General features: G+C 43.5%; 1 protein-coding gene across 7 annotated transcripts in view; it reads left to right on the forward strand.

Moving 5' to 3' along the window:
* The window catches only part of NBEA (neurobeachin), a 1,787,704-nt gene that overhangs the window by 689,133 nt on the left and 1,078,048 nt on the right, over window positions 1-20,523 (forward strand). For all 7 annotated transcript variants that reach the window (XM_078657170.1, XM_078657173.1, XM_078657172.1 and 4 more), the window contains exons 23-24: window positions 4,061-4,278; window positions 5,982-6,135. In XM_078657170.1, coding sequence (XP_078513296.1) covers window positions 4,061-4,278; window positions 5,982-6,135 — 372 coding nt within the window. The remainder of the gene's footprint in view (window positions 1-4,060; window positions 4,279-5,981; window positions 6,136-20,523) is intronic.

Here is a 20,523-nt window from a genome sequence, read left to right on the forward strand (position 1 = left end):
ACTTTGGCGGGGAAAGGGAGGAGCGAGATGGGGCGGTAGTTCTTAAGATCAGTGGGGTCTGCTGTGGGTTTCTTCAGAAGGGTGCTGAGTTCGGCATGTTTCCAGATTTCCGGGAAGGTAGCGGAGTTGAAGGAACAGTTGATGACATCGCGGAGGTGGGGTGCGATGATGGAGTCAGCTTTGTTGAAAATGTGGTGGGGGCATGGGTCGGTTGGCGATCCAGAGTGGATGGAGTTCATCAGGCGGATGGAGTCTTCAGTGGTGATTGTGTTCCAAGCGTAAAGGATGTTAGAGGGTGGTGTTGGATCGGAAATGGGTGGAGTGGACATGTCTTCGGCCTGGTAGTCAAAGCTGTTATGTATTACGGCGATTTTATTGTGGAAGAATGAGGATAGAGAGTCGCAGAGGTCTTGGGAGGGAGAAATATCGTTAGTGCCGGCGGTTGGGTTAGTAAACTCTTTGACGATGTTGAATAGTTCTTTGCTGTTTTGGGCATTGTTGTCAAGTCGATCTTTGAATGCTGATTTCTTGGTGGATCGGATAAGTTGGTGGTGTTTGCGGGTGGCGTTCTTGAAGGTGGCTAGGTTGTCAGTGGTTGGGTTTTTTTCCAGGTTTTCTCGAGAGTACGACAGAGCTTCTTGGATTTCTTAAGGTCCTCGTTGAACCAGGGGGCTTTTTGCTACCTTGCTTGATTAGATGGTTTTTCAGGGGTGCAAGTTCGTCGGCGCTATGGGTGATCCATTGGGTGAGGTTAGTGGATGCTTGGTTAGGGTCCGTTGATTTGGTGTGGGGATTTTGGTGAAGCGATGTGAAGAGTTGTTCGGTGGTGATTTTGTTCCAATTTCTTCGAGGAATAGGTAGTGGGGGGTTGTGGGTCGTGGATTTTTTGTAGTTGAAGTGAACGCAACTGTGGTCCGTCCAATGGAGAGCTGTGGTGTGATTGAAGGAAATGTGCTTGCTGGAGGTGAAGATAGGGTCGAGCGTGTGTCCGGCGTGGTGGGTGGGGGTGTCTACCAGTTGTTTGAGTCCTAGATTGGCCAGGTTATCCAGAAGGGTGGTGGTGTTGTTGTCGTTTTTCTTTTCCAGGTGGAAGTTGAGGTCTCCCAGTAGAATATAGCCCTGGGAGGGGAGGGCGTGTGGGCTGATGAAGTCAGTGATGTCTTCGCTGAATTGTGTGCGGGGTCCTGGGGGTCTGTAGATGAGGGTGCCCCTGAGTGTGGTTTTGGGGTATGCGTTTGCCAAGGACAGAGTACTTAAAAGAGTCTGCTTACTGAATGTAGAAAGTAACATCCTGCTCGTGGGTTCGTCTTCGGGAACAAAATAAAAAAGTGGGGGCCCAGCCCAGCCTCCTTTGGCCTCCTTTGGCCACAGAGGGTCCACCCTTTGCCCGGGCTTAGCCCGCGGCGCGTCCCGCGATGCGTAGGGAGTACGGATGTTTTGTGCGCCTCCGGGCTCTCAGGTGGGCGGGTTGTGGTGCGCTGGTGGTTCTGGGGAGTGTAGTCTCCCCCCGCTCGGCAGCCGCTGATGTTTCCGGTAAGCGGCAGCGGGGGGGGACAGCAGAGCAGGCAAGAAGCAGAAGTGCCTCACGGACACGGAACAATCCCCCTGACGGTTCTCTCAGGAAGTCACAAGTAAAAACGGTGTCCCGCTCCACTGCGGGAGCACAGGTGTTTTGTGCGCCTCCGGGCGCTCAGGTGGGCGGGTTGTGGTGCGCTGGTGGTTCTGGGGAGTGTAGTCCCCCCCGCTCGGCAGCCGCTGATGTTTCCGGTAAGCGGCGGCGGGGGGGACAGCAGAGCAGGCAAGGAGCAGAAGTGCCTCACGGACACGGAACAATCCCCCTGACGGTTCTCTCAGGAAGCCACAAGTAAAAACGGTTACATACGTATCACCAGGCTTTTAAGAAACTGCGGTGATGACCCTGACTTGAGCAAGGGAGAGGTGTGGACTTGGTTGAAGACCCATTCTTTGGTCACTGATCTGAAACGTACCCGCAAAGGCAGGATTTGGGTATCCTAAATTCCAGTAGGCATTCAGCTGCTGGGTAGAAGGTGTATTTGAGTTGGATGGGCACACAGGATTATACTAAGTATGCATCCTTTGCCTAGTGTAGGGCTCACTTGCTAGATGGTGATCACTGTCTCGGAAGTTACATATATTCTCAAAGGAATCCGCTTCTTACCCACATGCGCAGCCTTTTGTGATGTGTAACCCGCAACACATTGATGTTTCTCATAAATATGGTATTTAATTGATAACCAGAGCATTTGATTCACCATTTTTTTTACAGAGTTTTATATAGTGCGAACTTGATCCGAATCAGGTATCAGAGTGCTTTACATAGCACCAGTTGCAATACATGAGGCCACATTTTTTTTTTTTGTTTTTGTTAGGCACGGGGAGATTGTGATTTGCCCAGAATCACAGGATGTTCAGCGTCATTGCCGAGACTCAAATCCAGCTCCCCAGATTCAAAGTTGACTGCCCTAGCCGTTAGGCCAACTCCTCTCACCTTTGTTGATGATAAACATATTTCTCAACATGGTTGACTGGAATCCATGAACCATATGCAAGTTGGAATTGGGTGAAATGCTCTGCAACCAACATGTGGTGTGGAACAAACATAAGTGGCAAGAAATCCCAGCTTGTTGCAGTGTAAACTTTCATAGGACAGACACGCTCGAACTCCTGTGTTCCACTTGTACCCTGGCATCCTGCACTCTAACTTCCACCCCAGGACTGCCCCCCCGTCCAACCTTCTCTCCACTTATTCTTGCAAGCACCACGTCCCTTTCTAATTTTGTACCCTGCCCTCTCCATTGAACCGCCACTCATGATGATTTTTCACATTTAATTGCTGTGTAGCTAGGTTTGTGCCAGTTAAGTCGTCATTCATCTATACTCCATCGTTCCGATATTCCAGGGTGTGTGATTCACTAAGTGGGGCTGATGCCAACAAGCACCACTGGTGGTGTGGCAATGTTCTCCTTTCTGCCTTCAATCAGAGCACACAGGCTGCTTACTAGTGTGTTGGGATCTCTGATAGCCAGCGGCAGCTACCCCACTAAGGTGGAGGAGCGTCGCCCCACTGCTCTCCGAGCAGTTCAAAAGGAAAACATTATCATTTTTATTTTTCCTTCTGAAGTGGCTTAGTTTCATATGGGCGGGGCTGGCCAGAGCAGAGGTGAGGAGTGGTGGCGCTCTCTAAGTGCACATAATGGTTTGGCCAGCCGTCTTGGGCCGGCCAAACAGTCATGCTCAGTTTGTGTGTTCTCCACTCGCTGGCTCCCAGTCCCTGTCTGAGTGCCGAACCGCGGAGCTCAGACCAATCACGATGCTGCTGTCATAGTGGCAGCAGCGTTGTGATTGGCTTTGGGGTGGCTGGGTGCTTCCTGCCTCTGGGACTCGTGACAGGAAGAAGAAGAAGACGGAGTAGAGGCGGCAGCTAACCATACCCAGGTGAGTGCTTTTTGGGGTTTTTTTTTCATTCCCCCACCACCTCTGCTCTACCCGCCCCACCACCCCCGTCCGGTAGCAGCCTCTACTGCTGATAGCATGAAAAATATTATTGTACGGTATGAACATATGGAGTTAGAGTTATTCTGTGTTACATTATGTTCCTGTTAACATTAATGAAATGTGTAGAGCACTTGTATACCCAGAGTTTTCATAGCACCACCTTAACGTCATTTCTACTTCTTTTCACTAATGCGTCTAGAGGGCCGGTATGGTCGTAGCTGGCACTGTACATTTCTCTGGTGGACTGTAAGGGTGAGGGCCGGTTTGGTACCGGTGGGGGCAGTTTTATTACTGGGGGCCGGTTTTGCAGCAGTGCTACTAGGCCCCCCTCACCTGCCCCCGGGCCGGTCGAGCAGCAATGTGTGAGGGCTGGTTGCTGTTCCCAGTCCGGCCGTGTGCGTCTCACTAGAGCCTGACTTTCCATGCTTCTGAGCTACTCTGCATAATCCTTCTTTAGCTGCTAAAGGAATAATGTAGATCATTGACATTTAATGGTGAGATCTCTATTCACACCAAAGGACCCCCATGTTCTTCTTTCTTGCAGGCCGTACAAGGCCGCTCCAGCGCGCAGCATGACCGAGACCTGAGGGTGGACTTGGGGTTCCGTGGGATGCCAATGACCGAGGAGCAGAGACGCCAGTTCAGCCCGGGCCCGCGGACAACCATGTTCCGGATACCAGAGTTCAAGTGGTCGCCCATGCATCAGAGGCTCCTGACAGACCTGTTATTCGCCCTGGAAACAGATGTGCATGTTTGGAGGAGGTAGGTACCGCTATCTATATATAGCCTGGTTGTACTGTTTTTTTCTCCTTGTTGTGTTCCCATTGCTTTCCTTGAATTGGAGAGTTCTTTTATGCTTTGTTCTTGGGACCAGAAATAGTCTCTTTATCAATTTAAAGTTATTAAGGGTATATGTATATTTTACAGAGGTGGCTTAATTTTGCTTCTGCTGCTTAACCCCTCCCATGCTCGTGACGGAACCGTTCCGTCACAAGCCTCGGGTGGGCTGTGCTGGTGACGGAACGGTTCCGTCACGGCCCGCTTGCCGCGCCTGCGCGGCGCGAATTCCGCGCCTGCGCTGAAGGTTCTATTAGGCGGGCGGGCCGTGACGGAACCGTTCCGTCATAAGCACAGCTCACCCGCGGGCCGTGACGGAGTGGTTCCGTCACGAGCACGGGACCGCGCGCGGCCCCGCCTCCCCCTTAGTTCTGCGGCGGAATAGCCGCCGCAGCGAAGGGGTTAAACTCACCGTTCAGTTAGACTAAGTGTGTGCTCTCAGCCAATGAGAGCGTGCATGACCTGTCCATCACCAATGAATAGAGGCAGAAATGGATGAGAGGCCTAGAGTTAGGCTTTGGCTTGCAGTGATTAAAGATAGCCTGCACATCACTGCTAGACAGTGCTTGAAATGGAAAATTAGAAGTGAAGGCACTCTGTACCAGAGTACCTGCTTGTTTCTGAGAAGTGCTGGTACACTCCAATTAAAAGTATTACGTTTTTCTTGAGAAGTGCCGGTACTCTCCCTCTCAAAATAAAAAGTGCTGGTACTAAGTACCGGACAGTACCGGTCCTTTAAAGGACTGCTGCTGGTCCAATACTTGCAGGCATTACTTTTGACTGCAGTGTCCCCATCCTGTATCAGATATCATGAGGCTGCCTCTTGCATTATACGGTTCTCTTTCTTTGGTAGTCCGCTGAGCAGCAGCATTGATTCTGCCTCTTCCCCCATCCCTTGCAGCCAAAGTTGTCCCATGTTTTGTGGGTTTTTCAGACTTAAGAGGCAGTTCTGTTTGCATTCTGATTACGTTGAGGGATGTGGGTGTCCAGTATATGTTAACACAGTAGAAGTGTTCCAAGTTTCATGTGTTTCCTATCAGGACCAGGTGCCCACAGTGCAGTATTGAGTAAGACCGTTTTCGATCATTTTGCCTCATATCAGATTTACACGTCTACTGAATATATATATATAGTGGTGTCCCAGGTAGGTTCAGGATGACCAGATCCATGCCAGCTTTTCAGTATACCATTGACTTTCTGAACAGTTTCCATTTAGATGAACTGTACTACTTTTGATTTTATGGGCATATGGATCAGATAATCCAACTTTATTTGCCCACCCTTAGTGTATTTTGTTCTCAGGTGTATGTTATTCAAATAGAATTTATTTAGAAAAACAGTGGTTAAGTGAAAACGTGGCATGGATCTATCTGGCCGTACTGCGTCGCGCACGATGAGGATTAATAAACTATTTTTGACTGTAAATGGGCGTGTTACGGTATATGGTAGCAATTTTGTTTCAGGGCAGTCACATCCTCGCACGCTTACTGAAAATTACACTTGCACAAAAAAAATCCCGATTTTCATAATATTTATTTATTTGCCTTTGTTTTGTGAGACTCGCTTTCGTCTGCAGTCAGGCGTGACAGTTACACCGGTAATTAATTTATGTTTCAATTTAATTACAGCCATTCCACAAAGTCAGTGATGGATTTTGTCAATAGCAATGAAAATATTATTTTTGTACACAACACAATTCACCTCATATCCCAGATGGTTGACAACATCATTATTGCTTGTGGAGGGATCCTGCCCTTGTTATCGGCGGCCACATCACCCACTGTAAGTACAGCACTGCCACCTAGCGGCGATATCAATAATTGTACACTGTAAAACAGTACTACGCATCAATATATTGTATATGCTGGCCTTGTATTTGAATAGATAGAAAATAATCACTTCAAGAAGAAAAAGAGCAGTTATACGTTCGCTATTTGTATGTATTACGATTATAGTAGTAGTTATTGATATGTGTTTTTTTTCAATACCAATGTCTCTTTCCAGTCCTTAATTGATAGTTTTTATTTTTTCAAAAATTGGCACGTCGAAGTTGTCCGTGTATAATTTTCAACAACAAAAAACACACCATCAGTGGGCTTTGGGGAACGAGAGCGAAACATGTAAAATTGTCATAACCTGATAGCATTGCCAATATAAATCCCGAATGTTAGTCGAAGGCAGGCAGGCCAGTCTGAAAGGCTTTCCGCGGCACAACAATTATGCACTTTATGGGACTCGACACTTAGTTACACACTGTGAGAGTAATGACGCTCGAGGGTTTACAAACATACGAAAAGTGAATTGCAGTAAATAACAATCGTATCCTGGATACACAGATTTATATTTCAAATATGCAGTTCTCATTTCAGTAACGGATATATTTATTACACTGGGAAGAGAAGAGCGTAGACCATAGCTGCCAAGGTTTCAGATTGCTATGTGTGACATTTTCATAATTTCAGTGTAATTATGAGTGACATTTCACCAACTATGAGTGACATTCCTCGCGGCCTGCAAAATCAAGCAATGAAGATGAGGGAAACATATAAATATCAGAAATTACATCTATTTGAGCAATGAGATCGGCTTTAGGATCATATATTCAAACACACATAGTTAAGCTAAAAGAGTGGTGACCAAAAACTCTAAAGACTTATAAAACAGGCAATTGACTTTCTCCATCTATGCATGAAGGGTCTGGAAAACATCCCTGTATCCATCAGGACTGCCTCAACACTACTCCAACTGAGGAAAGAGTTGTACACGCACCTTTTTAAAGAGCAGGACAGCACAATGCAGTAATATTACACTCCCAGAACCCAGGTACCTCTCCCATCATTTGCTGACTTCTCGTGCCTTGACCATGTACATTACTCCACTTGTCTTGGTTTGTGCTATTAAAATAGCATATACTTAGAATAATCACAGACATAGATCTTCAGAGTAATCTACATGCACAGGTGCAAGAAAGCAAACGTTTTGCCTAGTCATATATGGTGACTAATAACTAGAATGTTATAAGCAGAGAAGCAATGTTAAATACAATAATCAAATAAAACAATATTTTTATAAAGTAACACTACAGATCTGGGTAATAATGTTAGAGTTATTTTAAAACTGTAATGTATGCAGATACAGCCCTGCCTGTGGGTGTTTCAATTCAGTTCTAACAGTGCGCCTACCTTGAAACCCTCACTGCCTGTGCCCTTTCTTAGCTCCAGCAGTTCCTATGGGCCCTGGCTGCCTGTGCCAATACTCGGGTGTAAATGTACGAAACTCCCCATCTGCACTGCAAACAGAACACGACTGAGATGGTGAAAGGTTTTAGGCTTCCCCTGCAGTACTCTTGCCGCCCTCCAGCAGAGATAGTGCTTATGATACAGAAGATGGCCTGACGCTACAGAAATGGGGGCTTGGGGCTGGGGGATGAAGGAGGGAATACATGTTTCCTTTATGTGTATTTTTATAAGGCGCGCACATTTATGTACATTTTTTAGGATGATTATAAGCAGTTACATACAATGCTATAATTCAAACATTAACAAAAGAAGTAGGTTATGCAGTTATAATGTCCATTAGTGAAACAATCGCTTAGTACAACAGTAAGGCAGTGATATTTGCGAGTAGCACGCATCCGATGAAGAGGAGCTGGTATCTTTCAATGCCAAGCAGCGAGTGGAGTGAGACCGTAATACAAGCAACTATTTGTATGAAACAACCGACTGCTTGCTACTTAAAAGGTAGTCGGTGTGAGACACTTACTTATGGCGTGGGTAACACTGCAGTGCTGTCACGGTACAGGCCAGACAGCCGCCACGACCTCCTCCTGCCCCGTGACCAGAGGCCATGGCCTAGGCCTCGAGTCAAGGACTGGCGCAGGCCCTGCATTTTTATTATGCCCTTAGTTCTGCTGCACTCACTGCAGCGCTACAGGGCCTGTTGAGGCACCATCAGTTTGGCGGACGGGTCGTGGGTGACGGGGTAGTCAGATCACGGCAGTAATTCAGGGCATACATCATCACGCGGTGAGAATAGAAACTGTGTGCGAAGCCGCGCAGCCCACTCGTGCAGCCTAAGGACGGTCCTGTGACTGTTCCCTGCACCACTTAAAGTTACCCTCGCCGCCTGCACCCTCTGACCGCCGGGGTGTGAAAGCTGCCGCCCGCAATAGCATACACTCAAAATATGTTTTCAAGGTATTATTATTTATTTATTTATGCATTTTTATATAGCGCAGACTTTACCCGAAGGTGTCAGAGCGCTTCACAATAGGAACAGAACTGATCCATAAAACTGAAGTAAACAGATTAAAGAAAAAAGAAGGCAGGCAAAAGGAGAAGCAAGAAGGGGTGGGGGGAGTAATTGGATTGCTACGGAGCGAAACAGGTACGTCTAGGAAGAGACGGAAATGGTTGGTATATACCGGCTTGTGTGGCCTCCATCTTTTAAAAGAAGGTGGATTTTTGGCATTAGTTAGTGTCAAGGGTCTACTGTCAATCGCCGTGATGATGAATCTTTTTCACCAAAACGACATGGGTAGCAGAAGTGACATCATACACCCTATGAACATTGATGACATCACACGGCTGATGCTTGCCATAAACTATGCACCTCAAGAGCTTCCGGTTTGCTGTTAAGCTGCTATGCACTGAGCAAGACATGCAAATTAGTGAACATTATTGCTGCCTTGCCATCATGACTCTTGAGACGAGGGGTATCAGTGTCAGCAGTAGAGTTACAAAAAGTGGTAGCCAAGTGTAAAAGCTGCTACTCCTTCCTATCCTTTACTGATGTCCCAGCTCCGGCCTGAGGGTGAAAGGGAGCGGACGCGCAGCGCTTGGTAGACTCGCTACCGATCTATTTTCTACTTGCACATTCGATTCGATTTTATAGGATTACAACCTTGTTTTTTAATTGAACAAACCTGAATTGTTTTTACTGTGGCCTGCTTTTGAGTGTGTTATACTCAGTATTTTAAAAACGGTGACTTAATTTCTGTGTATTACTTAACTTGTCATGAGGCTGCTCTGTCCACTCCAGTCGACGCGCCGACGACGGACACACTCCTCGGCCGCCGCCGGGCCCCGACCCCCGGGCCCAGCGTGGCCACGTCCGCAGTCCTCCTCTTGGTGGCCAGAGAGCAGAAGCTGCCAGGAGGTGATCAAGGTGCAGCCTGCAGCAGCTGCACAGTTTAGCAGGGCGCGGGCAGACAGCCATGGCGTTTGAGAGAGTCAGAGAGCTTCTCGTGCGCAACCTGCACTCTCTAATCCCCCGCCATTTCTGCACTTGATTTCCTAGTTCCTCTGGATGTGACGGCACTATCGCGGCCGGCACATCCGGATTTAATCCCGGCCCCCTGGTGCGCCACACACGGTGATTGACAGCTCTGAGCTGCACTGCAGTATCGACTCAGAGAGCAGCCCGGCCCCCTGTGAGAAGTCTGAGAGTAGCCGCGCGCATTGTAGCGCGCCGCTCTCACACAGAGCTGAGAACTGCACTGTCTCTGCAGTTAACTGTTTAGGCACTCGGGCTGACCAGAGCACTTCAGAACTGCAGAGAGAGCCCAGGCGGCACAGGTCAGAAATGCGTGACAATGCATTTCATTGCGGTGATGCGGATCACCGCACTGAAATGCGTGAGCGTCACACCTGTTGCGTGACGCTTGGCAGGACTGGTAGACATCAATTGTGCAGCCGGGTCAGTGTCACAGGGGAACAGAGGTGAGAGGGGACCCAATTTACTCAGTGTCGGACTGGGACTGAAAATAGGATTGAGCACCAAGATAAGTAACCCCCATTCAGGTCTTTAAGTAGGCCGGGACCTGCCGGTGCTCAGCACCCGTAGCTCTAAAAAGCAGGTGCTAAGAAGGGTCGCTGTCGGGATTTCCATTTTTGCCCTCACCCTCAGGATCGAAAAAAAACATCTTCGCTCTGAATCAGTGCCACCCGTCACTGCCTTTGATTTACTTCAAAGAGACTCGTTGTAGTTCTTTCAAAGTCTTGTCATTTCAGAACTGAAGAATTTTCAATATTCTATACAACGAAGCCATAGTTGTTGCTTATTTATCTTAAGCAACTAACAACTATTGGCAGCACCAATAGTCCTGACTTGTTGTAGGTGTAATGTTACCTGCTGGATTATATATCCGGATGCAATAACAGAAGCTGCAAATTACCAGTTTGCACGGCTCTCCATGCTAAGCACACATTTTTAGTCAACATGTTTTAAGCCATGCCTTAATTATATCGACCACACCTCTTTGAGAGACTCCCCAATTTTTTAGTTCCAACTTGAAGCTCTGTCACCATTAGTGAATAAAATAGCTAAAAAGTGTCCTGTGTTTGCAAATTCGGGCAGTTTTGAATTTATAATTTTATGCTGGACAAGTGTTTTTTTACTGAACCTGTGACATGGAGGAGATACGATTAACGCCACACCTCTTTTAGAGACTTTTCATCCCACTTAAAGCCCTGTGTAAGGTATGAACTACTGCATGGATTTCAGCTTGCTACAGGCAACGTTTTTTTAATATGAGGGAAATCAACTTTAAAAACCGACCCACACACTGATCTGTCAGACCAGCCCTTCCGGCACTGCTGGACTGCCCTATAGGCCATTCCGACCTTCGACTACTGTAGATATTTCAAAAGCTGAAAGAATAATTTAAACACATAGCCTGCCTAGGGCCTTCTCTGTGTTTACTCCTTGGGAAAGGTGAGTGGGAGGGGTGTGGAGGGTGCATAACGGAGAGGAAAGGTATGAAGGATGAGTAGAGGGTGAGCATAGGCGAGGAAAATTTGATAGACTAAACAGCATGGATAATGATGAAAGAGAAAAGAGATAAGTACAAGCCAAAGGGACAAGGGATGTAAAAAAGACCAGAGAGAAGGAGATAAGGAAGGCGAGGGACTGAAGAGGGGAAGGGAAAGACTGAGTAAGGGGAGAGGAAGAGAGAGTGAAAGGGAAAAACGAATGGAGAGGTGAGAGGAATAGAGCTAGAGAAGCAAAGGCTGAGTGAGGAACTTGGAACAGAATCTGGCCCTGGCAAACTGTTCAGCCGGCCCCTCCTGAGTGAGGGAGAGTGCAGCTGAGCAGTTTGCGAGGGATGGTTTCAGCTGATTTTGTTACAGGGGCCGATATTGCCGACCCCCGATAACAAAAACAGCCCCCCAAGGCCCAAAACCAGCCCCACCCTAGCGGCCTACCGGGGAAATGCCCGTTGCCCGCTATGGCCAGTCTGGCCCTGTCTGTAACTCTCAGGTCTGGGAATGAGAAGGGGGCACAGCTTCACAATCATGTCTGCACACCCAGGCTACACCACTGCCTAAGAGGCTTGAATGTTTGTCCTGAAGAGAGCGTTATGATTTAAGATGATTCCATGCCGTGTCTCCTTTTGTATGGTCCAGAAGAGAGACTAATGTTGACACCTTCACAGTAAGATCAACCATTTAAGGTGCGTTTTAATAGATAAGCATAGTAACCGCAGTAAGTGTATCAATCGCGCAGGTAAAGTGAAAGATTTCAGAGTGCATTTGTGCTGTTGTCCTACATGAAGTGAATTGTGGCAAATGAATATGCCCTCGGGATCACCTTTATAAATATGTTGAGTTTATTGAAAACTGAAAGCATGCTTAACATGGTATAGCCTTTTTAGAGTAGATATACAGGAGTTCAATTTATAGACAGAAACTAAGAAGAAAAATTTCCTGAGTTCTGTGAAAACTAGTAAGGATGAGTCAGGGTTAGAATTAAATAAATACAATTATGAAAATCTGTATAATCAGAGTCCTTTGTTTGTCAAACACACAAAAGATGATGGGAGAAATGCTTACAACAAGTCTAACCACTGGCATTCCTCCCATCATCTTTTGTGTGCTTAATGTGTTTGCCACTGCTGCTAAAACATTGCATTTGACTATTTTGACTCAATTTTGAAACAAAGTTTTTAAAGCTAAAATAAACAATAAAGGTGAAATAAGACACCATTGTCTAACCCCTCTTTTAACTCAAAATATGAAGAAATTAAACTATTGACAAAAATGGCAGCCTACAGTGATAAATATTAAAAATAAATTAAATAAATGAATTATTTTAGAACCAAAGCCTTATCATTTGAGAGTTTCAAAAATAAAAGACCAATTCACATGATCAAAAGATTTAGCTGCTAATGGCTATATATATATATTTAGTCCTTTGACAAAAACAGATTATTCTTGCTTAAATTCGGAGTAATTGGGTATAAACGTGAAGTAATCACGTATTAACTAGCGAAATAGATATATAGTTTTAGCATAGCTTCTTCGGAGATGAACCAGATCCACAAACCTGTGAGAGTTCTTTTAGCTAATCTGTTAATTGACAGATATTGATGCAATGTAAGTAAATCAGAAAACAATATTTTGGAAAAGTAAGAATAACAGTTATAGTGAATCCAGCTTAACCCACAGTTTTTCCTCCTGTAATTGAATGTATTGCTTTTGTAATACCTTCTAAAGAAATGAATGTCGTTTTCCAAAGAAGAAAAGTAAATATTTGTTCCACAGCTTCTCTGTTGTATGTAAATACTGTTTAATCTTTTCCTTTTGGGGTAATAATTCTGGCACATAAGTATTTTTCACAGTTCGTGCAAATGCATTAAGAATTTCATAATCAGTGTAAATGGCATCATGATTTTTTTTAAAGAGTAGAAATTGTATTAAAATTAAATTTAGATTTAATTAATTCATCTAAACAAACTTGGGATTTTAATAATCCATATATTCAAGTTTCTTAATATTAATAAGTTTTTAAAGAATTGTCATGCTCCATTCTCTTTTTGTTTGACAAAAAAGTAATCTCTGGCAGTTGTCTTAACAGTCCCAAATCATATTCGTAGATAAGGTATCAGCTATTTTGAACTGGAAAAATCTGTTGTAAAGTTTTAAAAGTGTTGGAGCGGGAATACATTCACAATCAAAGTTCCTCGGTTTACCATCATCCTGGCGAATTCCCAGTCTGTATCTACTCTGTTTCTTTTTCCCACATATAAAACTAACATTTTTAACCATCCAATACATCAAGTTTGTACATTTGCTAACAATGGTCTGAGTGGAATTTGAAACTTCACAATAACGAAAAAAAAACATTGAGCACAATAATCATTCCTTTTTGTAAGAAATGCTGCATCTTCATGTGAGTTTCTTCATTATCTCTCTTAAATGGCAAAAACTAATTATGAGTTGAGAGAGATCTTTGTGTAAGTAGATACATTTTGCAGAGGTGTATGAAAACAGTGATGATGCTATTATTTATTATGAAAAGAAGATGTTCATGGAGAGGTCAAGAAATAAAAATTTTATGCACATTTAGCATTCCTAATCATGCAATGTTTCTTCAGCCATTTGAGGCCAGGTATGAATAAATATGATTGCCTACTACAATTTTTGCATTTAAAAACATTTTACTTTTCTTTCTAATAAAACACATCTACAAAAACAAGAGTCGAATCATTACCTATCAATAGAACATTGTTAAATGTTCAACTCCTATTGCCTTTAGATTTAGATAGCAAATCAAGATCTGAAATGACAGTGCATGTCCAGATATTACCATTTTACCAATTTTCACAGAAATTAAGATGTGGCAAATGTTTTTAGAAACACACATTTAATTTATTCTAGATTCTGTTAAAGTAGGGTTGCAAAGTCACAATGTGTCAGTTAGTGATCATTACATTATTGTATGAAAAAATAGTTTTTGCAATGTGTAGGCAGTCTAAGTCATTTTGGAATTTCTGTCAATGAAAGTTTCAAACACCTGAATACAATCTCTTCTGAAAATCAGATTTTCATCTGGAAATAAACGCTCCAAAGCCCTAATGAAGTGAAGGTTAATAATTTTTAGGTCTTTTATTGATGGAATTATTAAAATAGTAAGTTTAGAAGTAAAACTGGTTGTCACAGAGTTTGCAGAAGATGCCTTTGCTGAACTATTGGTGTCTTGTTTGATGTCACAACCCTACTCCATAATGACTTAGTCTCAATCAGGGCTCCTGGGAGAGTACGATTCCTGTTAGAATTAAGACTGACTCATTTTAATTTTCTTATTTTGCCTATATAGACGAGTGAATTGAATTTTTGTTCCAGAGTAAAGGATGAGAATTACATTAGGTGACTTAGGCCTGATTTATATCTTGGCTGTATGGGTACTCCGTCATAATGGCGTATCCATACTGCCAAGACTGTGGCCCACCCATTAATCACGGTGGAGACTATTCCGTGCCACCATGGTTAAACCCCTCTGACAGCCTGACAGAGTAAGGTCAGTCGGAGGGTGACCTTTAACTCCACCTGCCAAATTTAGATGAGTGGAATTAGAGGTCAGTTTTCACTGCCCGTTACCGCCAGGAAAACCCTGACAGTAAGCAGTGAAAACTGCAAAATGCTCCCCTTGCCATGGATAGGACTCCCATGGTGAGCGGAGCATTGTCATTTTCATTTTCAAAATGAAAATCTCTCCTGGGCATTTTCTTTTTGAAAATAGAAAAATAAAACAGTTTGCTGTAAGGCTCTGTTATGCTTGATGAAACCGTGCATCAAACTGCAAAAAGCATTGACAGGAACCTCTGTGACTGCATTTGCTGGCAATGCTTTAAAAGATTACCGCTGGCTTGGCGTAATTTTATATTTTGGCAGTCGCAGGTGCAATCACGGCGTTTGAGTAAATTACTTGGTCGTCCTGACTGCCAAACATCTGTCCACCAAATTATAAATTGGCCCTTTAGACTTGTATGGTTCTTACAGTATTGACATTGAACAGGTATGGTGTATAAACTTGTTATCACATCCAAGAATAATCAAAAAGCAATTAGTTTTAAAACTATTTTCATCCTCAAATATTATGCAGGCAAAAGAGTTAGGTAGTGCACACTCTGGTGCTTGCTCATTGGATAACAAATATTTCGTCCCAAAAAGCTGAATAATGTTTGTCGTGAAAACATGCTTCAACAAGGAGATTATGTCTGTAAGGAATTGTTGCTGTCCATATTCCTGAACAAAAAATGGCAATTCTGACAAGAATCAAAGGGGGATATGTACAATGAAGTTGCGGAGTGTATTGTTAGCCTCCTGGGCTTAACGACACGCTCCGCCACTTCTGAAACGCAAGGCTGCACCATATTTACAAGAATGTGGTGCAGCATTGCGTTTCCCCCTGCGATGGCGCTAAGTTTAACAACTTAGCGCCAACGCAGGCACCCTTGCACCAGAGTGCAAGGGTGTCTGTGTGCAGGGGAGGATTGGTTATGTGTAGTAAGGTGTCCCTTCCTGCACATAAACAATCCGAAAATTCAATTTTGTAACTTTCATGTGTGCTGCTTCTTGCAACACACATGAAAGTTATGAAATGGCACTTTTAGAAAAAAAAGTTACTGTATGTACTGGAAGGGGCACCTTGCTGTACATAAACATCCCATAGCATTTTGCTTTTTCCATGTGTGCTGCAGAAAGCATCACACATGGAAAAAGCAACAAGAAGAAATAATGCATTTCTCCCTGTTTCGCCAACTTAAGACCAGGATTTTCCTGGTATTAACGTTGGCGCTGCCTCCTATATACGCCACCCTTGTACATAGTGGGCAGTGTCAAATACAATGGGTGTTGCGGTGGAAACCCCACCACAACACCCACTGCACACCCTTTAAACACTAAACATAGCGTGAAAGGGTGCCTTATGTACAAGGCAGCGTTAAGCCACAACGCTGCCTTGTACATAAGGCAAGCCTCTATCGCCATGGGAATGTCACAAAAAGTGACATTCCTGTGGCGATAGGGGCTTGTATATATCCCCCAAAGTGTTTAGCTTGTTGGAACCAGGTTTGCTGCCTCGTCAATGCACAAAATGGCAGACAAAATGAAGAGTAATTGCACATGTAGCAGAAAAAATGTTTTGCTGTATGCGTAGCCAAACTGAAAATCACAAACAATACATACATCTAATGTTGGACTTCTACAAAATATTAATCTTCATTTTCTGTCCATCTCACATGAGTTGAGACACTGAGGAGTCCCTTTCTGATCCAGAAAGCTGTGGCGCTCTCATCACAGGAAACCATCTTCATTTAGCACCAAGCTATGTCACCTGTAATACATTTATTTATAGATTTGTTCAGGTCAAAAATAAGTTAAACCTTTCACATTTCTCGGCAAAACCTTTCGGTGAAATTAGGGACATTGAGGTAAAGCAAGGTGTATGGTCAAAAGTTGCCTGCCTCACCCTTGGGTGAAATGAATTGCTCGCCAGTCAGTTTCCTGAAAATGCAGCCACTACTAAGAAATCCCTACTGTGGAACCACCTGCTTCTCTGTGCTCACTATTATGGTGATATCCAGTTTGTTAGTTTTGAGTTCCTATTTTAGAGACCAATGTCCTCTAACTGTTGGATGGTATCATGACACTCCAGGCAGCCTTTGCAAATACTCAAGAACAGTAGTACATAGCATAATAATGATGAAATACCAAAGCAGACAAGAATGATAAATAAACATTGTTATAAGACATCTTGTGATATCCAGCTTAATTCAGAGTTTCTTAGATAGTACCTGCTTTTGTGCCCCAATTACCTAAATAAGAATATGTGATTGCTTAAAGATATAGTATATCTCCAGGCACAGAGAAATGTGATTGGAAATGGAATGTAGAAGTGATGACCTGGCAACATGCCTCTTCTGGTGTAATATTCTACACTCTCTGAGCCAGTATGTCAGTCCACCTATAAAGGCATATAACAGTTGTAAAAGTATATACCAGTTGTGGCACTGAGACAATTAGATGCCATCCCCTGGTAAGATTAGAGAAAAACACCTTTTGGTCCTTGAGGGTGTTGCTGTGAAGTGATGCTTTGGCCATCTGTATCCCCTGTTTTAAAATCCCCAGTCACCACTTTGGAGGCCCTGGAAAACGGGAAAGACGGTCATTACTGTGGCTGGACACCTCTAATCCACTTAACCGCGACAAAAACCCACGAGATGGCCTTGGCATAGATGCTTCGAAGATTGGAACTCCCACAGAATTTTGCGTTGAACCGAACATAATGGACAGATCTGCTGAATCTAAAGTAGGACCAGCTTTATCAGGATACCATGTAAAGTCAAAATGTCTTCAAAATGCATGTTTTTGAGTAGGTGATAGATAGCTCCAAGTAGTGTAAATTTCTGCAATACTTTCCAGGAAAAAATCATATTGCAATCCACTCCTCAGATGAATTTCGCTTCTTTAAAACTGCTTCAAAGATCCTTATGTATTGACCATTTTCTGAACTCAGTCTCTTCATGACTGCTATCTTCAGTTTGGGCCCAGACCTGGCACACAAATAAAGGGTTCATCTAGGAACAGCTGCCCCCCCCCCCCTCGTTTTCATCTTTTCTCCTTCTGTTGTGTGAGACCTTTGCCTTCATTTACTATTTGGATGAAGGACTTACTTGGCTCTGGCTGAGACAATGGGCTCAGATTTACTGGTGTATTGGCCTGGGATAGACTTATATTGTAGAATGGTAACCTAGTATGCCAAGTGAACCCCTGGTAAATCATGTATAGGAAGACAACGGTTCACTAGTGACATATTTAGCTCAGACAGTTATAAATAGTACTAAACCCCATACAATGCAGATCATTAATGCATGTGCCAAATATCTCATAGTCTCATAAAAAGCAGCAATAGTGAAGTGTTTGTGAAGGTAAAACTAAGTGAAATAACGTATAATACGTGCATGTACAAAAGGCCAGGTTAAAAAATCAGGCTACAAAGAACAGGAATAAGTCGCTGATTTCAACCAATATATTAATTATAGTAGCTGGTGGCATATTGCATGCATACTTCTACGCCATTCCGACGTATAGGTCAATGCATGGTTATCACCAGGACAGAACTCCAAGCAGGAGCACTGCAGTGACTGCATATGGAAAAATAGAACTAATCAGAATATGTTAGGGGATAGTCAAAATAGATATATCATGGGTAGGAATTCAAGAGAAAAAGCAACACTGCAAGAACCCAGTAACTGGCCACTAAGAGGCCCATGGGCAAGGGTTCTGGCAAGAGGCCACCCAGATGAACAGTTGAGCACAAAGGCTACTCTCTGGTCATAGAAAGAAATGGTCGTGACTCAATAAAACACATGGAGTGAAAAACGAAGTAGAGAGAAATAAGCGACAAAAGTCATGGAAGAAAACCTCATGATTGAACACATTTATTATACTCACAAAATGCATCCAGAGAATCAAATTTTCTGCCTAAAAAAGATAGATATGTGCCCAGGTGCACAATCTAGATAGGAAGTTGTTCACAAAATCATCTAGATCAAACATAATATGGAACTCATCCTACACTGGCGTGTCTGCATTTACATAATCAGAATCAGGTGTCACTGCAAACATCACTGCCTGCCAGGCCTTTCCTCCTCCATTGGTCAGAAGAGCACCCCTGATGCACCCTCTTTGAAAGTGGTGCCACATACAGATGAAGTACAAGATCTCAACGGCATAGTGTCCTGGTAAAGATGCACATTTTCATTGTGCATCAAAGTTCAATCGAGAAGTCATCTACAGTCAGAAGGCTGGTGATTCAAGGAGCAGTATTTACTGCAACAGCCGTCCAGGGGCTGGTGAGACAGGAGGCGGTAGTCCCTGCCCTCTTCCGTGAGTGAGGTGTTACGGATAACAAAGTGCCTCCTCTAGCTGGTTGCATCAGAACTTGTACAACAAAGCCAAGTATAGGGACCTTTGCTCTACTTTTTTTAAGAGTGGGTCTGCATGTGGCACCATTTGGCTGTGTGAGTCCATGGTCAGGGTAAATCCTGCTAGGGGAGGAACTGGCAACTGCTGGCATTATTAAGATGTCATCAAAGGATTGTGGGATCCTGTAGGTTTCATGTTGTCCTGGTGACTCATGGCTTTCAAAGTGATAGCTGCCCATACTGCTCCATGTACTGGTTTAATAACAAGGAAATAAAGGAGGAATACTGGACAGTGTGGGCACAGATCTGACTTTTGGCAGTGAGAGTCTACCACTACAATGCTTTATTTTATTTTAATTTTTTTACTTCCACACAACATTTTCCATATTACCTCTTCTAAAAGTGCTTCTACGGTTGTGGTATCACTGGTTCTTCAAGGAAACCATGTGTCGTTCTTGCATGCTGTTTTAGAAGGCAGGAGACTCGTTTGGATGACAATCCCATTTACTAATCAGTTGACAGAAGGCTTTGTTGTTAGCCTTTGTACGGTTCTACATTCCGGAAGATCAATACAAAACCAATGTTTTGCCCCAAGCAGTAGTAAATGGCTATACCCTAACACCAGCTCAGAAATAAAGGTTAATGCCCCAGTTCAGTATACTATTAATCAGAAATGATGACAGAGGGCTAAGTAAAGCTATGAATATGTGATTTTCAGGCACAACTTGGCAATACAGTCAAGGGTGTGAACAAGATTCCTTTTCATCATTTTACCAACATCGTTTAAGAATTCTTGTCACATCCAGACCTGTAAATGTGAAATGAAAGAGGTAGTTACAGGAACCATGTGACAACTTCAGCTAGTGACGGGTGGGTATGGGTTCGGTCGGATTTGAGATCAGTTCAGAGGTGCTCCTTTTTTGATAATGAATACTTCAAAGTTTAAACATTTTTGCCAATAACTGGAAAGTCCGTTGTGTCACACTTACGTGGATATATTGGAAATGGTAGTTCGCTGGACATATTTTACTGTAAACTGGGAGATTGTTTTTTATAAGCAAGATGCATTCTCGAATGGGGAATGTCTTATTTCCAGTCATATTTTGCATTAGGTATAAAATTACCATATTTTTCAGAATAAGGACACAGACTTAAAAACTGACATTGATCCTTATACTCAAATGCAATAATTACAACAAAAGACTCTTATTTTAGAGAATACATCTTTACAAACATTTTCACCATAAAAACTAGGAGCGTGTCAGAGGGCACTACTATTTATTATGCTGCCTAATTGTCAATAACATAACTTGTTTATCTTCAACCTGCCTCCTTATCAATGTGTGTGCCTTTTACAAACCTGTTAACTAGCAGTTAAAATTAGACTAATGTGCAGTTTCTGTTGCTTTGTTACTCAATCTTGCATTGTACTTTCTTTTGATTGTAACGCCTTTCTTTTT

This window comes from Lissotriton helveticus, chromosome 8, assembly GCF_964261635.1.
Source record: "Lissotriton helveticus chromosome 8, aLisHel1.1, whole genome shotgun sequence".
Classification (NCBI taxonomy): Eukaryota; Metazoa; Chordata; class Amphibia; order Caudata; family Salamandridae; genus Lissotriton; species Lissotriton helveticus.